At 27.2% G+C, this 18,267-nt stretch overlaps 1 protein-coding gene across 2 annotated transcripts in view; it reads right to left on the bottom strand.

Moving 5' to 3' along the window:
* The window catches only part of LOC129968926 (tudor domain-containing protein 7A-like), a 47,790-nt gene extending 33,408 nt beyond the window's left edge, over window positions 1-14,382 (bottom strand). The window contains exons 1-7 of one of the 2 annotated variants that reach the window (XM_056083273.1): window positions 14,120-14,382; window positions 12,525-12,628; window positions 9,476-9,581; window positions 8,144-8,243; window positions 6,849-6,989; window positions 3,766-4,150; window positions 971-1,186 (exon numbers count right to left, since the gene is read on the bottom strand). In XM_056083273.1, the coding sequence (XP_055939248.1) occupies window positions 971-1,186; window positions 3,766-4,150; window positions 6,849-6,989; window positions 8,144-8,243; window positions 9,476-9,581; window positions 12,525-12,618 (1,042 nt within the window). In that variant the 5' untranslated portion in view covers window positions 12,619-12,628; window positions 14,120-14,382. Of the gene's footprint in view, window positions 1-970; window positions 1,187-3,765; window positions 4,151-6,848; window positions 6,990-8,143; window positions 8,244-9,475; window positions 9,582-12,524; window positions 12,629-13,850; window positions 14,014-14,119 lie in introns of those variants that run through there. The other variant, XM_056083274.1, reaches the window with a different exon arrangement.
* Between the last annotated feature and the right edge of the window lie 3,885 nt (window positions 14,383-18,267).

Here is an 18,267-nt window from a genome sequence, read left to right as displayed (position 1 = left end):
GTTTGTGAGATTTTGAGTCTACAATTTTAGTCTAATTTAGAGATATATTCATTGAGAAAATTGCTAAGAATGGTTGGAATTATATAACCATATCTTAAAGTGTCTATCAATAACAACAGAATGAAAAAAGCATATTCCAGATTTGCTGACATATAAAATTATTTTCTTCAGTAAATCATTATTAAAAAGGCGTTAAAATAAATCATTCCAAGTTTGATCTTGAATAATCATAAAAGAATAGATCTTGAATAATAATTAATATTAGCTAAAAGAAATTGAAAAGACATTTCAAATTTACTAAAAAGTAAGGTTTATCTGTCTTTCATAAAATATCACCAATTAGTTTAAACTGTTAAAAACTAAAGAGCTAGTTGCACAAGGCATTTACAGTCAAAAAACTGGATTCCACAAACAATGCTAAATTACTGAAACAACCTGTAGTTCTGCATAGAAAAGACCTATTTAAAATCTCACACTTTTCACTTTTTTCAAAGATACGGAACAATCAAATTATTAACAGTTTAGCTATCTTAAATACTTCTGGTCAACAAAAAAAAAAAAAAAAAAAAAAAAAAAAAAAAACTAATTGCAATAAAATAGAAACAAAATATATAATAAATTTTATTTCAAGTCATACACTTAAAAAGTTTTTAAAAACAAGGACTAGAAAGCTTATAGAAATAGGTTTGTACATAGAAGTGATGAATTAAGCATATTTTGATTATTATAACAAATAAAACTTCAAGACTAAATTGAAGATTTTCAGTTGCTATTCAGCAGAAAGAGTCAAATCAATGCAAATAGCAACTTTCTTTAACATTTTTAAGTAGTTCAGATCGAAAATGAATAATTGTTTTGTTTCACTAATTTTTTTAAACCTTCAGAGAATTATATACAAGTTTTAACAATCAGCATTTTATTTGTACTCGAAGTGTATTATCTTTCAATACTGTGACCTTTCGTTCATTACCTGTATTACTCTTAATATCTTCAACAGCAGCTTTAGCAGCAATCTCTTCAGCTTCTTCTTCTGTTCTTGCTACCTCAGGATATGACTGATATGTTTTTTTATCAAGTTCCAAGTTTGAAACAAAACCTTTTTTCTTCTGGCCACAAAAAATTGTTTTATATTTAAAATTATAACCATTTGCCTTTGCATAGATTTCCACATATTCTTTATTAGTTCCTGAAGTAGAAAAAAATATTTTCAGAAAAAGAATAAATTGAAAGAAAAATCACTTATACATTAAGTTAAGTAGGTGTCAACATAGATAATATTTCAATACACACACACCCATCTCCATATATTCAAATTTAAAATAAACATCAAATAAAACTTCTTTCATATTTGTGTTTACTGGCTAAACTCTTTTTTTCTGTCATTTACTCCCAAGAAAAACTTTAAATGATAAAAACTAATATTAAAGAATCAAGAAGACATATATATACAACAATAAAAAAAAAAAAGCTAATCCGTTTTGAATATTGTAATTAACTGTCAGCCATTTTTAAACGTGTGATTGAATGCCTCTTGAGAACACACATATTAGGTTAACATTTGTATTAATTAATATTTTTAAAACAATCTATTAATTAATATCTTTGCGATAAAAATAAGTAAAACCACTGAAATTTTAAATGGAATTCTTTTACAGGTAAATTTGAAATATAAGTGGCATCAAATAAATAAATAAAACGAGGTCCTAAGTTTTTGAGAGCATTTTCTGAAAATATAGATTTAAATTCATGAAATTTGAGATTCTTGCTTTTTTTTACATTATAATAAAATATTATATAAAGATCAATGATTCATTTTTGAACAAAATAGCCAGGAATATAAAAATAAAATAAATAAATTTTAAGATAAGTTATAAATATAATACTGAATTTTAATGACAGACTTGCTCTAGTCTAACACATGTACATGCAGGAACACACTAACACATGTCTATGCAGGAAATCATGTTACCTAACTTCAGAAAAAACATGGGAAATCATATAAAAATTTAAGGATTCTGAAGTTTGTTACATGCCAGTAAGCACTGTTCATTCAATTTAAAAGATCTAAAAAGTATTCAACTTAAATAATATGTAAGTAACCCCATTTATAAACTATGATCTTTCCAACTCTTAAATACTTCGATGGAAATACAATTGCTCAACAAAGGTATCTCAATTTGACCAAATATTATAATCATTAGAGTGAGTCCAGTACTGATAGAAAATAGAACAGAACCTCACATATTGATCAAGGATTTCATCTAAATATTATATATCATTCAATCATCTCAATACTATATAATACATTCATAATTGATAAAAGACATTGCCCTTTAAAGAGAATCCAACTCATGCTCTTTAATTCTGTAACTTGCACTACTCTGTACAAATTATGTTTGATTGTTACTAACCGTTTCCTAGAGACTCACAATCCCTTTCTGAAAAAATCTGGATTCAATAAAAATTACAAGCTATCACTTTTTTTTTTCCAACTGACATTTGCTCTCATTTTATTCCTTACTCTCTTTTGTAAAAGCCTTGAACATGGGGATATCCTTGGACCATGAGAGCAAAATTTCTTTAAATTCTTGCAAAATGGTCGGCATAGAGCTTCGGTTTCTTTACACAAAAAGCAGGAAAAAATTCCCACAAGGATTAAATAATTTGGATCAATTTTCAGACATGTACTGATTCTAAAACACCTGGCCCACTTAACAGAATTCCTGTTGAGAGCAGCTCTTTTTAATAGATAATTTCTATCAACAGGTCGTAATTCATCTAAATAAACAAGATAAATCATTTCTATGATGAGTTTATTCATTCTATTTTTGTTTAAAAACTGATGATTAAACTTTACCTTCTTAGAAAACCAATAATAATAATAAAAAAAAAAAAACTCTCCATGAAGAAAACCTATTTTCATGTTTAAGTCAATCTTATAAGCAATGATTTACAGAACTTGAGACAATTTTCAAATATGAATCAATTCTAAAGTAATTAAATCACACAGCTACACAACTTTGTTTTATCCTATTATGAATACTGTTGACTTTCACAAAAAGAAGAGGAGGGGAGTAAAAGCCTCACACTGTTCCCAAATTTTGAAAAAACCTGCACATAGAAAAATCTAACTAAAATGAAATTCTAAGTTTAATAGTAATGATTAATGTAAATAAAATAAAATGTATTTAATTTTTTGGGATAATTTTTTATCAATTAAATTACAAATAAAAAAGAAAGATGTGTATAAAATAACAATGAAACATTAAATTTTTCTTATCTTACTTTAATCATATTCTTTGAATATTCATAAGAATATTTTATCCTAAGAAATAATAATTCATATTTTTTTCAAAACATATTTATAATTTGCACTCTATCATTACAAATTTTTTAAAAAAATAAAATTTGCATGAACTTTTTGGACCAAAAGTGTTGCTTGTAAATAAAGTTTTCATGAATGAAATCCTACAAAACATAGAAAGGGGGAAAAAACATTAATGCATATGTAACTCAGTGAAAACCTTCTTAATTAGATTAAACAAAACTTGCTCTTCTTTTTCTTTCTTTTTTTTAAAAGAATAAATACAGGTACTTTAGACTCAGCCACAAGGCTTTTCTGCACCTCTGCTAATATATGAAGTTATAAAAAAGATATTGTATTTATCAGTTGAGAAAAAAATTGTATTAATTACAAATTTTACAAATTTATATGAATTCTAAAATTAGAATGAATTAATTACATATATATATATAACCACATACTGGCATTCTCTAATTGTTGCTTGAATCTGTCTAGTCTCCCAAAATTATTTCTGGAAAGTAAAGGACGTGGAGTGTTTTGTATTCTGTTCCCATTGTACTGATTATATGATTCATCATCAATTGCTGATGGTCTAGGAGAAATCCATCCTTTAGGAGAAGCACGGGGACTTGGTGAATACCTATCAGGTGGAGTTCTGGGAGGAGAATATTTACGGGTAGCTGCAGCTTCCATTCTTCTTTGATTCAACCTTATGAAACGAGGAGCAATCTCATTTTTCCTAACAGGCCTATCTAGTCTTGAAAAAGCAGAGTTAGCTTTAGGAGATGGAAGAAGAGGACTTTTAGAAGTGGGCACAGAGTTTTTGGAATGATTCTCATATGAAACCTGCAAAGTGGGAGGAAAAAAAAAAAAAAAATCTTGAAATCAATTTTTGAAGTACTTAATAAATTAAAATATTTTAAACCATTCATTTTATACAATGAGATGTATTAAATGAAGAACATTTTAACTAAGCATTAAAAACATTACATCTTTCAGTAAATTATATCATTCATCAGGAAGAAGCAATCAACAGTTCTTCATTTACAGACATAGATATGATTTCAGAAAAATATAAGCTTCTCATTGACATTTTTTAAAACAATATACCTGCATATATATAATATACTAATTACATATAATAGAATATTGGACTTGAAATAAAATTTAAAAAAATCCATCAGATTTACAAATTATTTAAATAACTAAGATTCAATCTTTAGAATGTAAATAGTTCAATGACTCCTATACTTCCAGAACACTTAGTTATATTGGAAAACTCTCAGATTATTTTAATTGGTAAAAGAAAAAAAAAGTTTCAACCAAAATAATGCAGAATTTTTCCATTGTTAACTTTTACATTAAAAAGTAAATATAAATATTCATTGGGAAAATGTATCTTCAAGATTTTCATAATATACAAACTAAATAAACATTGCATAAAAATTCTACAATTATTTAAAAAGTAACATTCAAGAGCAGTCCAAAACGTAAATTCAATGACTATAATTATTCTACTAAATCAAAATAGAAATAATTTCCAGAATATTTTGTCATACTTTAATTACTCTTATTACAAAAAAAAAAAAGATTTTTAATTTAGTGTATAAATATGATTGATTTTTTTTTAAATTAAAAAAAAATAACTGCTTGTTATAAAATTTAAAGATCAATTTATTCAAAACATTTTCCCTCAGAAACAACAACATTAGTACAGCTTCTGGACAACAGATGAATTCTGTTGAGAAAAAGTCAGGTTATTTAAACACATCCAGTTATGAAACCAATTTTTGATATCAGCATATGATGTGAACCTGTCTCTAGAAAGGGTATTTTACATGGAGTACAGAAAATAATACTATAAAAAGGTAACATCTGGTGAATACAATGTAGGAAGGAAGAGTGCTACACATTCCAGCAGAAATATTCTTAAATTTTTTCCCTGGTTATGGGCAAGTATCATCATGCTGAAAAATAACTTCGTCATGTATTTCATGTTCTAGATATTTCTCTTTCAATACTTCGTAGCTTGTTCGAATTAATCAACTTTTGATTGTATTATTCATCACAAACAGCTTCATCAAGTAATGGTTCCAAATCTATATTTTGGATTACTTTTCTTTTGAGGGTTTATAGTGCTCTTTTCTATGTGTATTGAAATCAGCATTTTTTAAATGATGAAATGTTGTATTCGATGGGACATGTTCTCCATAGATGTCCAACAGCAACCAAAGTATTTCTGCTGTATATATAGCATAATTTTAGTAGTTTGCTTGGCTGAACTGAAATCAAGCAAGTTTTTGAATGACTTTATTTTACCATTGGAGGCATAATTTTTACACAAGAACAAAGGTGCAATACATATGTTCACATCAGAAGACAAGAGTAAAGATAACAAAATTATTAACCAAAGCCCTTTGTTGGCTTTATTAATGGCTATTAATAAAGGACATGGAGGTAAGGCCTCGACTTTAGAACCGGAGAATTTTAAGTTCAAGACTCAAACCACTGTGTAAGCAGGTCTGGTGCACGTTAAAAACGTCTTCCCATTGGTGTAGAGGTTTCGACAGGGGGGTGCAGCTCAGGTGCAGTCCTCGTCATTTGACTGCCGTTCAAAATGACGAGGTCTGTCCCAAAATAGTACTAGCATTGCTTTAAAACGGGATGTTAATATAACTAAACTAAATCCCTTCATTGGCTTTATCATAAGATTCTGATTGGGATTTCTTTAACATGTGTCAACTTAGGCAAGAAAATCTTAGGTACCTTTGAAAAAGATGCATAGGTGTAAATTATTTTTATCCTTTCGCTCACAACTTAAGAAACAACAGTCAGAAATTTTTGTATGTGTTAGAAATAATTAAATAAATAAATTGGGATTTGGATCAGTAAATAACTGGACATTTTAGAAGGAAGATAACATAAGTTAATTTAAGATAAAAATTGGAAAACTAATTAGGATTTAAATTAAAAGACCATTATATACACACATCATTATACGCATATATGTATGTTAGTATATATATATATATATATATATATGAAATATTAACAAAAGATCCCAGATAATTTTTTAAAGAATTTGTCTAATCATTCAAATACTACTTTTCTGGTTCATTTCCAAACAAGCAGCACTTCTGATGCTATATGTGTGTGTGTGTGTGTGTGTGTAAAAAAAAAAAAGAAAAAGAAAAAAGAGGATACTTAGACACTTAATAGTAAAACTTTATTCATCTTTACTGAGTATAGCTAAATTTTGATAGCTAAAAATATTAGCTTTCAAAATCTGACAAGTTTGTTTTTATTTTTTTCCATGTCAGGACAAAGTTTTAAAACTTTGACAATCCATACCAGTACGACAACAGTAACCTGCATATACAGTGATTCAAATTTACCAAATATTATCCATATGATTGTAATAAAAATTGCCATATGAATAGCGATAATTAATGACAGTAAAACTGCCAATTATATGGCATAATAATTGTTAAGATAAAAAATAATTCTTTAAAAAAATTTCATAAAAAATATTTTAAAAACATACTTTATCTTGTTTGTAAGCTTTCCCAGATGGCTGTAAAGGTACACTGCTCGAACTCCCATAAGAACTTCTACCACCTCTGGGGCGATATCTTGAAGAAAACCCACCTCTTCCCTTTGAAAAATAAGTTTTACGTGATCCTTTCTAAAAATATAAGTTTCAAAATAAAAATCAGATCAATAATTAATAAATTCAATATTTTGCAGATTTATACACAATATTCAATGCTGTAAGAAAATAAAGAAGTATTAAGCAAAGCCTACAGAACAAAAAAATATCTAATGTCTTACTAATGAGATCTACCACAAGAATCACAAAATTTTTCAATTTTCCTAAATAATTCACACTATCAGAACTTTTCCTGCAACTACTTTTTATATTTTCAGTTTTCTTTTCATTTGAAACCCTAGCATTCATGCCATTTAATATAACTTTGTTTATCATAATAGAGAAGCAATCAATAAAATTCAAATTACTATTTTTAATCAATATTTTCCAGAACATTTAACTGTTATTAACTGATTGAATAAATCCTCCTGTGCGAGAATTTAAACTAGAATACAGAGCTAAACAAACAGAAATCAGCATTAGATATATTTGAAATGTAACTTAAACAACAATATGTTGGATATAAAAAAGACAATTTAAATAATGTATCTATTAAAAAAAATAGGCTTACTTTATTTGACAACAAATTACATTGGAATATGGTAAGTGTACTTCATCCAAATTTGGTATGAATGATCTAATTTATGAGCAAAAATAATTTCTTAATTCTTTCTCTTTTCTAATAACTCTTTTAAATTATTATAAAGAAAAAATAAAATGGAAATTTTAATGCCATGTTATGTTTTAATACTAAAGTTTCTGACATTAGTAAGTCGTCAGGTTAAAATTCTGCAATTAAAAAATTCATTTGAAAACTTAACATGATATAAATTTAATATAATTTCTTTTTTTTAACATGCTTTCTATTCCAATATTAGATATTAACAAGAAATTAAAATCAAACAGGAAATCCAATCTTCTTTTAAATTTAATTTCATGCTGCCAAAGGTTTTTCTCAAGTCTGTACTGGACCAAATTCAGAAAAAACAAAATGTGAAATGAAAAGAGAATCAGTATTATCAATTAGTCATCTACTAGTTAATTTCTGGTAAGCACACACACATAATAAGACTAGATTTCTAGTATCTGAATTTATTAAAACAAAAATACTATGCATATATTAAAAAAAAAAAAATTAAAACCAAGCATCCTTTATAATAGAACATATTTTATATGTATCAGATACTCACCACTGAAGGCTTTGCTTGCTTTTGTCTGGACACTAGACTAGCAATATGAGCTGTGGCTGCATCAGCAACACCTTCTGCCATAAACAGACCCTCCCTATTCCTGCATATTAAAAAAAAAGATACATATATTATAAATATTCCATGAAATAGCACGTTGGTACACATCAAGAAAAAGTATTTAATATGACTTCAAAGAAATTCACTCTCACTATACACATGAATCTTCTACAGAGAAGTTTATGAAAAATCACACATTTTTTTCTTTGTATACGTCATAATATTAGCCAATGTAAATATAAAAAAATTATTTTATTTAATAAATGTTTCAAAATGTATTTTATGTAATAAAATTATTTGATTATTCTAAATATACTTCAACATTGTTAAGCTGAAATTTAATAGGAAATTGAAATAATAAAAAAAACAGAAAATTTGTTTGTCATGTACTTTATGCAATAATTTTTTTAAAATTAAAATGAATGAAATTTTCATCACTTGGAAGAATACAAAAATGAAAATTTAATTGTTAAATTGAATGTTTATGATCAAAAACTAATAAAAATTCATAATCATACAACATTAAAAAGCTATGGAACAATCAATATTTACCAAAAAAGAGAAGACAATAATTTGGTAAGCTATTATTTAAATTTCATGTATATTAAAGAAAAATATAAACGTAAAAATCCCTAACACTTAGTCTAAAACATTTTACACTAAAAATGGAAAAAATTAATTTTTTAAATAACATTTCAATACACAGTTATTTTCTACTCAAACAAATAAATAAAACAAAAACAAAATTTTTGTTTTAATAAAGTATGTTTTACAACAAAGCTTCTCAAAACCTTCCTACTCACAATTGTTTTTCAAAAATAAATAAATAAATAGGGGCAATATTTTATTTCTAAAGAGCTATCACAAATACAAAACTGCTTAACAGGAAAAAATAAAGCATTAATTAGTGATGAATAAAAAAAAAAAGAACAATCCAATTATAAATGGTAATTTAAGAATTTTGTTAAAATTCTTGTAATTCAAATGTGTTTTTTTTTTAATTTGTTCACAAGTATTAAATAATTAAAAAGATGGAAAAATTTTTGCATTCTAAAAATATTTCATGAGATTACACTTAGGGTATGGACTTGCAGCTGAAGAAGCTTCATCTTGTATATAGAAAAGAAGAAAATATTTAACTCACAAGGTCTTTGATAAATTATTTTTCATCATTTATCATTTTCTTGATAAAATGCTATTTTAGTTATTATAAATAAACACCATACCCATTCTTAGCATTTTAAGCAACATTTTAAAAACCACATAAACATTCACCTTTTCAGACTGATTACATCAGGAATATCTTGAATAAATGCTTCAAGAGAATTATAACCTAGTTCTCTAAAAGGAATTGGAGTGCCTAAAAGATCTTTGTAGTCCCCTGAAATTAAAAATCAGTTTACTTTAAAACAACATAAATTGAAAAAAAAAAAAATCTATAGGAATATGACAATTTAAAAAAAAAATACTAACTCTGAAGATTAATTTTAACAAATTATTTTAATATGTTATAACAAAAATGCAGTTATCAATATTTAAATAATATCTGCATAAATTCAGTGCTGTCAACTCGTATGATGTTGCAGTTTACAAAATTGCACTTATCCAATATTCATAACCCTACCATAAACTCTGCTATGGTTAAGGTGACCATTTTTTTTTAACCTGAAACCAGGACAACAGGAATTTTGACCAGCCACGCCCAAATTTTATAAATTTTTATCAAAAATTCACCCAACGGCCAATCTGTATACCTAAGTAAATAAAAAACTTTTAGATATCAAAAAATGTTGCGTTTATTTAAACACAAGAAACGTGAAAACTAAAATATGATTTTACAATATAAAAATAAAACATAATAAACATAACATAACATGATAAGTCATACCTAATATAATAAAACATAAGGAGTTATTTAATTTAGTTTGTTTTTTTATATTTTTCTGAGGGATGAATTGCTTTTAACAAATTTTTGTTTTACTGTATATTTTCATAGAATTCCATACAGGTTGCATTTAAATTATTTTTGACAATCAACAAGGATTTCAAATTTTCCACTTTCAATTGGGTTTTCTCGCTAGTCCAGATGTTGTTTAATAAAGAAAAATCCCGTTCGGTCGGTGCATTAGTTCCTGGCATACAGAGGCAATACTCTACCAATTTGCCAATATTATTGGACACATCATTTTCTTTAAAGGCTTTAAAAATTTCAATCCACCTATCTCGTAGCGGTCCTGCTCATGCGACACCTGATGATATCACATGGAATTATCAGGGTTGCCAGTTCTAATTTTATTATTTTTATTTTATTACTTTTTTTGTTTTAATGTTTTGTAATCTAAAACCAGTACTTTTCGTGTACTGGTTTTGTTTAATGACTAACCAGGACTTATGCCCTGAAAACCAGTACTGTACTGGTAAAATCAGTACGAATGGTCACCTTAGCTATGGTGCTCTATCAACATTTTGCTCAATCTTTCTGAATACAAAATTTATATTAGTGTTCAGTTTCTGTTTATTATCATGAAATAGAGAAAGAAAATGTCACATGATTATTTAACAATGCTGATTTATCAAATGCATTAATTATGAAAATCTGAAATGAAGGGAAATTTTTCAGCTTAAATTATATAGCATTCTTTAAAGCTTGAAGTTTTCTGTAACTCACTAATGTGCATATCAATTGATTGAAAGTAACTTTAAAAACAACTTATGCAACAGAAACAAAATATATTATAAATTTAACAAAATCCATGTTTTATGTGAATTATTCTAATAATTTAATATTTATAATACAAATATGTACTAATAATAAAGATGAATAAGTGTGAGTGTGTACACATTGATGATCTAGAAGCCAAATCCATTTGACCTAGAGCTACTAAATTTTACATATGCATACTTGGTAATCTGCCCCTAGAAATTTTTTTATTATTATTAATTAAATATTAAACACAAATTAAGACATTTTTCTGCAATAACATACAAAAATAACTTTTAAATGGTTTCCGAGCTTAAAAAATCGTCTTTCCAATAAAAGCGATTTAATAATCATGAGAATTTTTGCAATTTTTAATTTTTTTTGTCTGATTTCTAACGCTAGATTGCGTAAGAGAATGCTTAATACTTAGATCCCCTAATACTTAATTGCACTATTTTTTTTTTATATTGTTGAAAGCTAAAGAACGACTTTGCTTAATATCTATGTGGTTCACAAGACAAATAAAGTAAAATTATACTATCACAAAATTTAGAAGATAGATGAATCATATATTTATATTTTTAATAGAACTGTGATGCTATGTGACTGTCTCCATTAGAAATATTCATGCAAACAGTAAACAGAACTTAACTTAAACAATTAAAAAACCAGTTAATTAAATAATAAATGGATTTAATATCAGATAATCTAACAGAATCCTGAGCATAAAGTTGAACAAAATGAATCATCTAAAATCAAATATAACCAATATTCTTGGTAAACCAGATGGCCACCCAAGGCATTAGATTAACCAATATTTATTTTATAAATTGAAATAGGTTTAGATTGAATGAATTAATCATAAATTTAAATAGATTAATTGGATATAACATATTTAGTACAGTTATGATGTCACAGGATTAGTCTCCATTAGATAAGTTCATGTAATCAGTGAGCAAAGTAAAACCAATATAATATTCCTGTGTGAAAAAGCTAGTCGTCAAAGGCATTTAGTAAAGTATGATATTAAAAGAGCTATGCAATGTTTAATGGCCAATGAAATAAAGTATTAAATTTCCAATATAAGAGCTAGAATTATAATATCAAAGAAGTAAAAAAAATTAAGCAGTTATTTTGAACAATAAAAGAATTACATTTAAGAATAACTAAAACTACAAGATGCCTAAAAAATTCTGAATTTGAAATAGCATACATAATCTTTACATTCATTACAAAAGTATTGACTCATTATAGCTTTTTCAAAACCAGGACAATATATATATATATATATATATTTTATAAAGAAATTGTTTCAGGCACTAAAAGATGGACCTATTATATTTGATATTAAAACTAAGAATGGTACATTTCAGAAAAGGAATTAAAAAAATTTCTGAATTCATTTTGTGATTATAAATTGTCACAATATATGTATCTTAGTATATAAAGGAGGCAGAAAGCATATTTTCAATATAAGAATATTAAAATTAAATAAAAATCTGGCTTTTTAAATAAGAAGCATCAGTATGTTATTCTCATGAAATTTACTGACAGCATTTTTATTTAGATATAAATATATGAATAGAAAATTTAATAATAATATCTAAAAAACCAAATTCTTACTTTCTAAACGGTAAAGAGGAACACCTCCTTTACAGCTCTGAGTAACAGATCTCAGATTTAATAGAACACTTTCTTTTAATTCTTGTCTGTCCATTGTTTGGATACTAAGAAAAAAAATAACTTCAAAACACACATAATGTTTGAATACATTTCTATAAATTTTGTAAATAGCTAAATTTGCTATTAATAAATTTTTTAAAATCTTGTTTAATAAAATTAGTTGTTACGGGGTTACAATACAATAGTAAGTTGGTGATTTTAAATTTATTAAAATAAATAGGTTAATATACAGTATAATGTCATATATATATATAGCATAATATAAAATTCCACTTTTACAAAAATTTACTTAAAAGTACCTAAAATTGTTTCGTTAATAATTGTATCATATTAAGTATGAATACATACTGTAGATCAATCTGTATAATTTTACATAAAAAATAATTTTCTATCTAAAATCATGTTTACCACTTAATTTCAGTTAAGGAAAATTCTATTGAATATATAATAAAGTAATAAGCAACATGATAAATATTAAGTGATAAAAAAATAAAGCTAAATTATGAAAATAATTTATTAAAATTTGTGTCACTCTAAATTAAAAACAATCACTAATTTTTTTTTATTTTCTATATAAAAATGCCACAGATATAGAAGAAAAAACATCCAACAATTAAATATCAACATATTACAATCAGTGGAAATGGTTGTAAAAGAAAAAAAATTATGCGGCGGATTCAAGATGTAGCAGCACTAATAAAGACTTCAAAATCAGCACATGTTTGACATGTCCAACATTATAAATCATTGAATGAAAAGAATATCAAAGTACAATATTTATTCATTTTAATTTTCACAAATATTTATCCCATTCCTCCCTTATATTTGTCGCATACCTCTCTCATATGAGGAATGTGTGGAACAAAAATGTTATAATTTTTAACTATGCAAATAAAAGCTATGGTTTGTATTTTGCTGTTCTTGTACTTTTTAAAAATAAATTACAGAACATACTGTTAGATTTTTATAAATTGCACTCTTTAATTACAGAACATACTGTTAGATTTTTATAAATTGCACTCTTTAATTCACTAAACTAGTGAATTAATAAAAATTTGTCCCATTCCTCCCAACTCTCCCCTATTTTAGAAATGGCAAGATTTCTCTAAAAGAATGATTATTTCCAATAAACTATTTAAAATATCATTAAAGATAAATGTGTTACACAGCATAATCAAAAAGAAAATTAATTTCCGGCATAAATGTTCACAATCACGAATCAGAGATTTTATACATTATAAAATTTTTGAAAAACAAATGTCTTACTTTTTTAAAATAAAATAAAATTTTTACTTAACATAAAAATAAAAACTTTTACTAGTCAAAAAACATTATTCATATTTAATCCTTCAACTAATTAAATCAGTCCAATTAAAATCATTTAAACATTCCGTTACAGTCAGTGGGTGAATACGTCAAGGTTGCACGTGGAATTGGATTTTTTTCTTTTATATGCACGCAATAACTAGATATAACAATCAATTCCATGAAGCAGCAATGATAACCAATTACAAAATATTAATCATTGAACTTACTTGTTAAACTTATCAGGTACTGATTACAGACCTGTAATAACAGGTGACAAGTGCAAATGAATACGAAACTAAACTCGTATCATTTAAATGCAAAAATTAATGAAAGCGTATTTCATGCATTTGTGCTAGTATTAATACCAAGCGTTGAAAGAAAGTCACATAAAATCGATGTTTTTCGAAATCGCAATGATTTAACTAAATCTTTAGGTTCGGAAAAACAAAATACCAAAGCACATTGAAAAATAAAAAAGGTGCCATTTGCATTTCATTTCAGTTCTTAGTAATGTGTCAATACATGACTGTTGCCTTTTGTTGCCCTAGAGCTGTGTGATTTTTCATATGTGATTTTTTTTTCCGCCCTCCTTCGAAGAGAACCAAGAAAATCCGACTGAATTTGCAACATATCAGTTGGACAGTACTTTGTCCATAGATTTTATCACGACTTTGTTGAGGAGGCATAGAAAAGCATTAAAACTCACCGAATTTACAATGCTTTGAATAAGAACTATCTTGTCGTTAATAGACTAAATATAGCGCGTGTGATATGTATGAATAAAGAAATATTAACCTATCAAATACTTGGAAAATAGAACAATTAATATGCAACTACGTTAAGATATTTTATAGCTCAAGTAGTAGTGGAGATGCATAATCCACGATTTTTTTTAATAACAAACATTTTTGCAATTATTATTTTTAAATATTTGTTAAAAAATAACTGTTGTTTCAAACACAAATTTAATTTTAAAATTTTTATTAATTTTTATCAATAATTAACATTTAATTTTTTAGTTTCAGTAAAAGGGCAATGATTTAATTTATTTAAGTTGAGTTGAGTTAAGTTTAATTTATTTGAGTTAATTTATTGAGTTTTATTTAAAACACTTCACTTAATTTATTTATTTAAGTAAAGCAGCTCTAAAAAATGAAATAAGAAAGTCGTTTCCTTAAATTTTTTGTCTTAGTTCTATATTTCTTCAATAGATGGCACCAGTAGAATGAATGTCTACAGAAGGTCACATGATAGGCAAACAAAAGTCAAGTCATTGATACTGGACAGCCTTTCCCCAAATACTTATAATTTCAAGAAATCATTGATATCGACTATAACAATGATTTCACATTTGTAAAGAACCGAGATAATCGCGTGATGGTTATGCATCAGCTTCGATATCAGTGGAACATACCATTGACACTATTACAATTGAAGATCTGCCGGTAATGCGTTTGTGATATCTGCCATCTGTGTTCAAACGATCAGTGTCGATTGGAAATTGGAGAATAGGCTGCAAATTCGTTGCCGTCATGAATGGATATTCTATTTATGCTTCAAAAGATTAATTTTTAAAAAGTAACAGCCATTCCAAGTGAAATTTATAGGCAATTCATTAATTTGGCAAAACAATGTATATTGCTCCGAGATTGACATCGTTTTAAAGATTATATATTATCACGAATTGATAATATTGCTTCCTAGCACAGTAAGTGTTCTTGTAAGGAAGACAGTTTTACAGATACTCTGAAAGATGCTGAATGGATGTCGAGTCAGTATCCCCTGGATTTTGCAACAAATTTGGAAACTCCAAACGAATTTTAGTAAAAAAGTCGAAGATTCCCGAAATAGCAAAAAATTTTACGATAGCTCCATTACAACACAAGATAGGAAAATCTTTCTAGAGCCTTCTTTGTCTGTCATGGAAAATTTAAATAATAATAATAAAAAAAAAATGGAAACTGAACAGAAATCCATCAATCTGGAACTGGCTGCCGAAGTTGCATTTTGCAAACATAGATATCTGTTGCTACTCATAATGTATTAATCTTCAAAAATGATCAATTATTTATTAAAAAATTAGTCAGGTGTGGTTTTTAAAAATGGTTTGGGTTAATCTGTAATTTTTTGAGAAGCTACGAGTTTTAAAAATCTTTAGTGCAACAAATTCCCAATTTATCTAAATAAGAATAATTTGGCAGACTGTTCTATGATTTTGTTTTGGGATTCCATTGAGTACTAATATTAAATATGTTTTTGATTTCTCATGCACCAAACTAAAATTACTTTTAACATTTTATTTCATATGAAGTATTCGAAGTATTTTAATAAATATTTGTATACTATAATTGAAAGAAACTTTGCACACATATATCGAAATATAAGAAAGCTTGTTCAGAACAACGCTTAGTATGTTAGTTAATGGTTAAAAAAATTTAAAAAAAAAAAGAAAAAAAAAACAAGAAAATAATATCGATCAAAACAACACGGATTAACAGTAAAAAATACGAAAAAAGGATAAACAATGTAATAATATCGTTCGAAACAACGCTAGTACATATGTTGGTTAATAGTAAAAAAGAAAAAAAAATGAAAAACGAAAAAATAATATAATTCAAAACAGCGCTAAATATATCAGCTAATGGTCAAAAAGAATTAAAAAGTGGAAAACAAGATAATAATATCGTTCAGAACAACGTTAAGTGTGGTGGTTAATAGTAAGAAAATCAAAGGATTTAAAAAGAAATGAACATTTTATTTGGAATTTAACTGATGCCAGCAGAATTTTATATCGTAATTCGTTTAATGAAACTATAGATGTGGAATTTATTTATTTATGCGAAATATTTAAAAGATTTTAGAAATTGTCTGATTTTAGAATGTTTTAGAAATGTTAGATTATCTTCTGCTGTTCAACGAGCTGTAGAGAAGAAACTACATGAAATACTAAAGTCAAATAATAAAAAAAACATCCATTATATTTTATTTTGAATAAAACTTACCTTATTAATTCTATTTCCCAACGGATGAAGAATTTGCTTTAAAACTGTCATGCAAAATGCAATTCCCTGTTTCTTAAGAAATTATACCAACACTTTGCCAAGGTTATTTCTACGTCTTCAAACGGAATAAAGAGTTTTGGATAGCAGCAAACCTTAAATGTTTCACATACAGTAGGCAGAAAACTTTCCCATGTTTGAGCGCCTTGATTGTGGTTTACAAAATTGATGAACAATCTCAAACGATACATTCAGGAGCGTTCAGTTAAAGCTTGAATGGGAAATAAAAAGACATTTGGAGTGAACGATTCACAGCTCCCGAAGGAAACAGGTGTCTTATCTTGCAAAGCAATCCATTACCACTAATGACTATACTGCTATTCATCAAAATAAATGACCGCGGTGGCCTGATGGTAAGGTCTTGACTTGTGAGCCGTAGGGTTTCAGGTTCGAGGCCCGATTCCACCGAAGAACCATCGTGTAATGGGGCCTGTTGCACGGTAAATCCGTCAGGGCCAAACGTCCCCCCGCTGGTGTGGTGCGTTGTGGTGAGGTGTGCTTTAGCTCAGGTGTCATTCTCGTCATCTGATCGCGGTTTAAAATTATGAGGTCCGTCCCAAAATAGCCCTAGTGTTGCTTTACAACGGCACGTTAACATAACTAAACAAAGCAAACTAAACTCAGTGAAAAAAAATCGAATCCTTCACTTTAATCATTGAAGCAAAATTTGCATCCTTAATATTGACTGGGTTTCCTTTTCAAGACTGGAAAAGAGAAATTTTGTCATCTAAAATGCATTCTGAATATAACTTTTACATCTTTAGTATGTGGGTCAGCTGAGCACATTCATTTTAACAGGAAAATACATTGCCATCAAAATGCCTCAAAATTGATAAGCGACCTGGAGTACATTGGCAGCTTATTGGTACACAGACACCCCCCCCCCCCCGATGCTGGAAAAATAATCAGCTGCCGTTTTGCCCAGCATTTTATCCACACAGTTACTGCTTTCATTACCTACGGATGGTCTCGGTACGATATCCGATTGCTGACAATGCAATTTCATGTCACTAATCACTTCAAATATATTTTACTAAGCTAATATATTTTACTAAGCTAATATATTTTACTAAGCTAATATATTTTACTAACTACTACTCAAGCTAATACTTAGCTTGATTAAAATCGAATGTAGAAAAAAAAAAAAAAAAAAAAGGTCCGGATGAAAATAATTTACCACAATGTATGCTTGTGAGTATGTAAAACATCTTTTCACTTCAGAAGAGGAAGACGTGAAGTTCTTTAAATGTTTGCAATGAAACCTTGCTTAGTTTGTTCCGTAATCTTATTCATGACTCGAAATACTCATTAAATGA

The sequence above is a fragment of the Argiope bruennichi genome, chromosome 5 (assembly GCF_947563725.1).
Source record: "Argiope bruennichi chromosome 5, qqArgBrue1.1, whole genome shotgun sequence".
NCBI classification, from domain to species: domain Eukaryota; kingdom Metazoa; phylum Arthropoda; class Arachnida; order Araneae; family Araneidae; genus Argiope; species Argiope bruennichi.
This window is presented reverse-complemented; position numbering and strand designations above follow the sequence as displayed.